This window comes from Trematomus bernacchii, unplaced genomic scaffold, assembly GCF_902827165.1.
Source record: "Trematomus bernacchii unplaced genomic scaffold, fTreBer1.1, whole genome shotgun sequence".
Classification (NCBI taxonomy): domain Eukaryota; kingdom Metazoa; phylum Chordata; class Actinopteri; order Perciformes; family Nototheniidae; genus Trematomus; species Trematomus bernacchii.
Window position 1 is genome coordinate 915,958 of NW_022987851.1, and position 8,213 is coordinate 924,170.

Sequence of the window (8,213 nt, forward strand, 5' to 3'; positions counted from 1 at the left end):
TTGGAAACTTAAAGTTTGCCATATAAAACATTGATGAATAAAGAGAACTGGATACAGTGTTGGACGCGGGGCCCCAATCATTCCTCTAAAAATAACTCTGGATTCAGCTTTCATCGCAGTTTACTACATTTAGGCCCTAATGGTAAGTAAGTGCTATTCAAGAGATTGTCCTGGCAAGTTTCTTTAAGAGAAAAATGACCAGTTATTCACAGACGTCTCTTTCTTAATTTAAGTCAATGGGAAAAAAGCATTTTAGGGCCCATTGATATCACGGACTGACACGAAAGTTAAGTACTACCAATTGGCCACTACGAAAACGTGCTTCAACACCTGGTTCTCTTCTTGGGGGCTTGCATATGACCCATGCATCAGCATGTCTGGGTCCAAAACAATCTAATTTCCCTGGCTGCCCCTAGATAAGCATAACTATTATCCAGTCATTGCTGTTGGGAAGTAATGTAAAGAGAGGTGAGGACAGAAAATATGTCCTTTATGTGTACATATTATGTTCACCTGTTTCAGCACCTAACATCTTCTTAACACATCTGACTTTTTCACAACAACCTTAGATACAGCATTTGGTACAGTAGAGTGTCCGGGTAGTCCAATTATTTCTGTCGTCCTTTCCTTCATAGGTCCCTCTTGAGCTTGCAAGGATGAATAAATGCTTTATTTGGTGAAAAAAGGAATGTCCAGATGTTATCAACTCGGTAAAAGTTATCAACTGAATGGTGTCATTAATAAACTTGTGTCGTAAACAAGATAAGACAACAAGCTTAGTGATAAGTAAAGACACACCACATAAGAAAGTTGATTGGGTCCTAATGTTTCAAATAAGGTTTGAAAAAGCATGACATCTACAAAAGGACACACTATTTCATGTGCTTTAATTTTGTGGAAAGCTTAGTTGGAAGCATGTGTAAGTAAGGTTAAGGTTAAAATAATGTCAATCCAAATAACCAACACCCACATGAATTCTTCCGGCATGAATGGGTTGTGGTTAAGACCTCCTTTAACTGCCACTCCAATCCTCTTTCTATAACACAATATATGTAGGTCCTATGTGAAAAAGCTAGTAGAGCAAGGAGCCAGAGTCAAGGATAAGAAAACATTGAATTTGTATGCAAGTAATTAAAATTGAAAACAGAAAAACACAACAGAGACAGAATGTTTCAATTAAAGTTCCTAAGATAAGAGGAATACTGATATAATGCACTATTTGGGGGGATTTTCAAGTTTAGCAGGTGTTTTAGTGTTGTAAAAGGTTTATAGTCAAGCTGTCTTTAAGAATGTAAATGTTACTTTGAATGCACATGGTGACATCTGCTGGTTCAGAAACGCTAAACAAGAAAACCAAACCGGATACTGTTTGTAGAACACTTGTTCTACAAGAAGGTTTGTAGAAGGTTTTTCCTTCAAAGTAAATTATTCTTGTGATTTCTGAAACCAAAATCACACTTAAAATAATCAAATCCAGTCATTTTTTGTCAAAAGTGCTGTCTTTTGGCATTACTATTTTTAAAATGATGTCGGTATATTGCACTTAGCGAATGATTATCGTTTTGTTTGGCCATATACACTTTATTTTGAAAGAGTACAGCGTGTTGTTGCCAGCGCCGGTTGTTGCCATAGACAGTGTTGTTGCTAGCCGCGTGCCGTGCAGCGATGTCGGTGCTGCTCTGCTTCGCGGCGGGAGCGCTCTGCCTTTACCTAATATTGTATTACAGTGTGTTCAAAGCAGCAAGGTACTGCAGCTCAGTGAAGCTGAGGGGGAAGACGGCCATTGTTACAGGTAAAGAGCCTCACTCTTCAGCTACTGCTAACATGTAGTTCGGTTACTCTCAGCTCATGTAAACAGCAGGATGGTCTGCAACTGTACTGAAGCTGCTGCTGAGGACCGTTGTGGCTTAACAAATACAAATGCATATAAACCATCTTTTGAATCACTATTTTCAAAAGCTAACAATCACCTCACACTAACCAAATACCCTATAACTAATATAACCTTATCCATTAAGTTGTCCCAAAAGATCAATTTCATCACTCAACATTGGTTTAAAAAAAAGGCAAGATATAAACACATTTCATGGGAAGATAATGGAACTTGAAACGCATGTAAAAATAGAATAACTTCCCCACCCACATACTGTATTCAAGCTTTTACAGTTTTGGTCAACAACTGCTGCCCTAGGCTCTTTTTAAAGACAGACACAGACAAATACTATTTTACCTCCAAAGCTCAAACTAGATTTTTTCAAGTGTGTTGAGGGTCAACCACCTGGGTCACTTCCTGCTCACCAACCTTCTCCTGGAGCGCCTCCAGAAGTGCGGTCCTAGGTGCTTGCCCCACGGAAACGCATACGGCAAAACGCATAGGATTAACGCAATCGCAATCGCAAAAAAGCTTCCGTCCACACGCAATATACACCGGATAGTGTCTGTTCACATGAGACAGCTCCGTTTAGCTCCAACCGCTGGAAAAAGCTGCAGTACATATGCCGAGCCTGTACGTGGCGCTGTAACTTCCTCCACAAAACCAGCGAAGAAGCATTGTTGCCCTTCTGTTTATTCACCGTGGTGGGGGCCGAGGGAACCGGGCAGAGTTTTTCGCCGGTCAACGTGTGTAAAAGTTTAAATCTTCCGGACAAAATTATAAAAGTGCCGGTCAAAGGTATTCTTTGTTATTTATTAAGCTTTAAAACAAATGAATGACGACTATATATGATAATAAAATCCACGGAGCCTGTCCTCTCTTTTTCCTCTCTTCTGACAGGTCAGTGTCTGTCTCATGCAGCAGCTGATCCTGTAATGAGTGACCCGGCCGACAGTAACAAATAAACATATTTATAACTAGTTTAGGTAGTTTGAGAGGTAGGCTAATTAAAATAGCTAAGGGTGATGATCTGACTTGAAGTGTGTGTTTTGCTCCCGCTGCATCACAGCAGGTGGAGCTGCGTGTCTCCGTCCTGTCAGATTAGACTTCACTCGCGTTTATGTCCATATCGAGATAAAGATAAATAATCTGAATTCAGTGTGCAGTTTACTTTTGCGGGGGTGAGCAGCAGAGGTGGGGGGAGGCAGGACTATTGCGTCATCATCATTATCACAAAATGATCGTATAGAGGCGATCACACGGAGCCGTATGACCCCTAGTCGTGTGGTCACCGTGGCGTCCATTGGGCACCGTCTAGGCAAAGCTCACTTTCCCCTTATGACCTCAAGACTTGGTGTCTGGTCAGTCTACCTGGCGCAACCTCCAAGCCTACTGTGACAGCAAGCTGTGTAATGTGCTCTTCACCAGGGAGCTGGCCCCACCCACATACTGTATTCAAGCTTTTACAGTTTTGGTCAACAACTGCTGCCTTAGGCTCTTTTTAAAGACAGACACAGACAAATACTATTTTACCTTCAAAGCTCAAACTAGATTTTTTCAAGTGTGTGTGTTATTGTGGATTATTAAGCCTACCTACATCTATTTTCACACATTTGAACATAGCCTACTGCCCTCATTTATAATGGAAATGTAGGTTTACCTCTGAAATGAAGTACGAGTCTAACCATACTACAAGATGTATACAAAATGTATATTGGAATATGAGTTGAGTACTAAATTACTACTACAGTAGTACAATAAGAACACACAATTCTTAACTCTTGATTTAACTTAAATAGCTGACTTTGTTTTGACAATTCTTTAATATCAATCCCAAATATATGAATATTATTGGTCTAATCTTGTCCTTTAAACTGTGTACTTGCGGGCAGCATTAAACGATGGTTAGGTGTCATTGAGTTCAGCTCCTTGTCGTCAGTGTTTTGTTGCTTGTGGTTTTCCTGCACAGGATCCAACACTGGCATTGGCAAGTCCACAGCTCTGGACCTGGCAAAGAGAGGAGCAAGGGTGATAATCGCCTGTCGCAACAAGGACAAAGCTGAGGCTGCTGCCTTCGACATCCGTACAGTAAGTCCTTCTGAAGCTCTAGGCTAAAGTAGACACAAGACGCTGCACCCAATCCATACATAGCACTGATAATTCCAGCTGTTGGTATATCAAACTAAAAGTGTCTCTTAACTGAAAACAAAAACCTTCAAAAAAGTTGGATTTATTGTTCTTTAAGACTAGATACGTTTTAGGTAGTTGTCCCTAATAAACTGGCGGCTGAGTGAGAAAAATAATCACCAGACCTTTGTTAGCTCACAGGTAGACTTACTCATAGCCCTCGCACATTTGTAATAATGTGGAAGTAAGACACACTTTGACCACATCACTGTATAATGACACAAGCATTTAGAAAGTCCAGCCTGATTCCAGGAAACATTCTAGCATATTCAAGTTTATTTTCACATGCAGAAAATGTATGCAGGACAAGCATTTTTCCTCAATTCAGATGGATATGTGTAATAACGTCTGCAGGAGAGTGGGAACAATCAGGTGGTGTTCATGAAGTTGGATCTGGGGAGTCTCGAGTCTGTTCGCAGCTTTGTTAAAACCTTCCTGGAGACGGAACCCCGACTGGACATCCTCATCAACAACTCAGGTGAGGATGGTCGAATTGGAAATCCTTACCAAAGAGCTGTAAAGTCGAAGTACACTGATACCCCTTTTCCACTGAAATTAGTTTTGCTTAAAGGTGGGGTAGGTAATTTTGGAGAAACCAGCTCGAGATCGCTAGAATTTGAAAATACACAGCCGGAAAAAATCTGCCACTTCCTTACAGAGCCCCTCCTCCAACACACACGAACGCGCACATGACCAATGAGGGCACGAGATAAGTTTGTGCACAGATGGAAGGCTGACAGGCAGGTAGGCCATCCAGTTATTTTAGCCGGGCCGGCTAAAATGATTGGTCGTGCTTTTTACAGTACTACGGCTTCCACAGATGACATTTTTTTATGGATTTTTTGTCAATGCACTTAAGATATTCATTGCTATCGGGATGTTAAGAGCATTCCATGGAATATAACAAAAAGTGTATCTCGAGCCGGTTTCTCAAACTTACCTACCCCACCTTTAAGCGCTTACTGGGGCTATTTTGGTTTTGCAGTTGGTTCAACTCGCGTAACATTAACTGGACCCACGTATAGCATATCGATTCTTAACCATAAATGCTTTAAATGAGTAGGCACTTGTTGCTGAAACAGGATAGCAAACGGGTTGTAATTCAAACTATCGTCACAAACTATAGGGCCTGGTTAATGTGGTGCCAAAACACAAAAAACTTGTTCGCAATTGTGCACTGTCTTCACATTGGTCTTGGAAAATGGGTATAAGTAAAAGAAGCGCTGTGTTTCAGGTGTGGTGGGCCACGGACATACAGATGATGGTTTTGACTTGGCGTTTGGGGTCAACCACCTGGGTCACTTCCTGCTCACCAACCTTCTCCTGGAGCGCCTCCAGAAGTGCGGTCCTAGTCGTGTGGTCACCGTGGCGTCCATTGGGCACCATCTAGGCAAAGCTCACTTTCCCCTGATGACCTCTAAGAAAGACTTGGTGTCTGGTCAGTCTACCTGGCGCAACCTCCAAGCCTACTGCGACAGCAAGCTGTGTAATGTGCTCTTCACGAGGGAGCTGGCCAACAGGCTCGAGGGCACCAGTGTCTCCTGCTTCTGCCTCCACCCAGGTGAGTGCCTTATGCACAGTTCCTGTAGGAATGTCAGGCAAGCTAACATATTCTCTGGCAGCCATTTTCAGATGGAAAGCATTATAATTTTCACTTGTATATTTCCGTCTCTAACCTGACAATAAGGTTTTACTAACAGGAAGTGACAGAAAGCTGATGAATGCCAATCAGATTTATCGAGGAAATCTGGAAATAATGTTGGTGAAAGCTGTTTTGGACTGGAATATGTAAAATTTCTGTGTTCATTTATGTATTGCAATTATTGGGTTAAGGATTGGGTCATTAGACATACAATGGCATGGTTAGGGTTAGGGTTAGGGTTATGATCAGAATCAGAAACAGGTTTATTACCAGGAGACTGTCAAACTGTTAAGACTGTTAAACAATTGAACTGCTGAAACAATTTCAAAACATTCATCTGCTACTCAGTAATATATATCTAATATCTAATATATATCATTCCAATAACTTGTATATAGACTCGTACTGCATTATTCCACATACTCACTTTATTTTATAACTATTTTTCTTTTTGTCTTACTCTTACTATCTGTATTATTATTATGTTGCATTGTTGGAGAAGCCTGTGACATAAGATTTTCAACAACATAATTACTCTGTAGCTATGTCAGTTTGACAATAAAGAACCTTGAACCTTGAACCTTGAGGTAGGTTTACACGTACGAGGAATTTGACTAGGTGTCGTGGTGCATACAAACAAGAATTAAAAACACAGATAGAGTATATTTTATTTTAAATAATTAAAAATATAGTAAAATATAACAGTATTTACATTGGAATGGAATAGAAGGAATAAAATATGGAATAAAAATCAGCAGTAATACAACATATTGTTGTGCATTGATGGGAATACTTTGGAATTTCCTGGACTTATGCATGAATTGGTCATTCACTGATCTGATATCGTTCAAGTCACAACTATAGACAAACACAATGCGCTTAAACTAATAACACACAAATATTTATAATCTTTCATGTCTTTATTTAATCCACCCATTAAACATTAGCACCTGCTTCAGCTCAGTCATATTCTCAGGATGTCTGGTGTGAACAGCTCTCCCAAGGTTATTCCTCAGCTTCTCAATTGGGATAAGGTCTGGTCTCTGACTGAACCACTCTAAAAGGCAGATATTCTTTTCACTAAGCCATTCTGTATTACATTTACTGTGAAGTTAAGGGCCATTGTCCTTCTGCACCACTTAACTACTGCTGAGCTTCAGCTGGCTGACATCCACTCTGACATGATGCTGTAGGATACTCAGTAAGGAAATCTCATTTATATCTGTCATATCATATATCGGGCAGAACACTAAGTATATAGGCAGAGGACTCTTTTATTTATCTGTGGCTGTCTTGATAATATAGCAGCTGTTGTTTACACTTGCTGTATTTCTGACCTGCTGTATGGCTGCTTTAGATTATTGTACTATGTCACAAGAGTATCCTAGTGCAGGTCTACTGAGAGAATATAGACTACCTGTAAACAAGGCTGTTGTCCAGTAATCATTCAGCACTTCCTGCGAAGCTTATACGTTTCATCATTTTCTTCTTCTAGGATATATCAACACAGAGCTGAGTCGAAGCATTAGCCTATGGCAGCAGCTCCTCCTGATTCCCTTTGCCAAGCTCTTCTTCCAGGATCCTGAAGGGGGGGCCCAGACCACCCTGCATTGTGCCCTGCAAGAGGGCATTGAGCCTTTTAGCGGACGCTACTTCTCTAACTGTGCGCTGCAACAAGTGGGAGCCAAAGGACGGGATGATGCCCTGGCAAAGAAGCTGTGGGAAGTGAGTGAGAGGTTAACCAGTTTATAATGACGGACCAAATCCTGATCCAGCATGTTCGCACGGTGCCTTATCAGCCACTTTAAGGGCTGGTTTCTTACTGTCTATTTTTTTTTTTATATTATCTGCATAACCTACACTTGTGCCTATTGTTATCCACAAAGAGATGTCATGACGGCTGTAAGGTTACTCTGGCCAGGATGAAGAAGAAAACAGCTTTTAATAAATCTTCAAAACAAATAAAAAGGTGCTGGTAGCTTGCTTTATGTCTTGCTTTTTAGCTAAATATACACAAGCACAGTTCAATCATTTCAGTATTTTAAATGGATTTGTTCATTTACAAATAGGATTTATTTTACATAACCACTGCAGTATTGTAGGAGAGCATGATGTTAGGGAAGTAAGGAAGAGTTCAGTTGTTATACCCAGCATACAAGAACATTAGTATATTCGACATTCAAGTTACTTGAGTACATTTTTTACGTTCCCCTATATTCCAGGGGAAAAGGAAAGTAACAAAATATTAAAGGGGCCCTACGATACTCATTTTCAAGTTCATGTTTTTATTTAGTGCCTCTATGCCTCTGACATTTCCATGCTTTAATGTTCAAAAAGCTCTCACCCTCTGTCTGAAACCAGAGCCCAGTCTGCTCTGATTGGTTAGCTGGCCGGCTCTATTTTGATTGGTCAACTGCTTAGAGATGTCCCGCCCCTTAGCCTATCGCACACAAAATAAAAAAATTGTTTTTTCAGTAAAGAAACAGTAACGTTTCCAAAAATATTCATATG

General features: G+C 40.5%; 1 protein-coding gene across 1 annotated transcript; it reads left to right on the top strand.

The window, feature by feature from the left end:
* The first annotated feature begins 1,622 nt into the window (after positions 1-1,622).
* dhrs13a.3 (dehydrogenase/reductase (SDR family) member 13a, duplicate 3) lies at positions 1,623-7,690 on the top strand. The gene is made up of 5 exons (XM_034112937.1): positions 1,623-1,792; positions 3,843-3,961; positions 4,415-4,538; positions 5,295-5,621; positions 7,198-7,690. Exons 1-5 carry the CDS (start codon positions 1,666-1,668, stop codon positions 7,452-7,454), a joined length of 954 nt encoding a protein of 317 aa, XP_033968828.1. The 5' UTR covers positions 1,623-1,665; the 3' UTR covers positions 7,455-7,690.
* Positions 7,691-8,213: the final 523 nt, after the last annotated feature.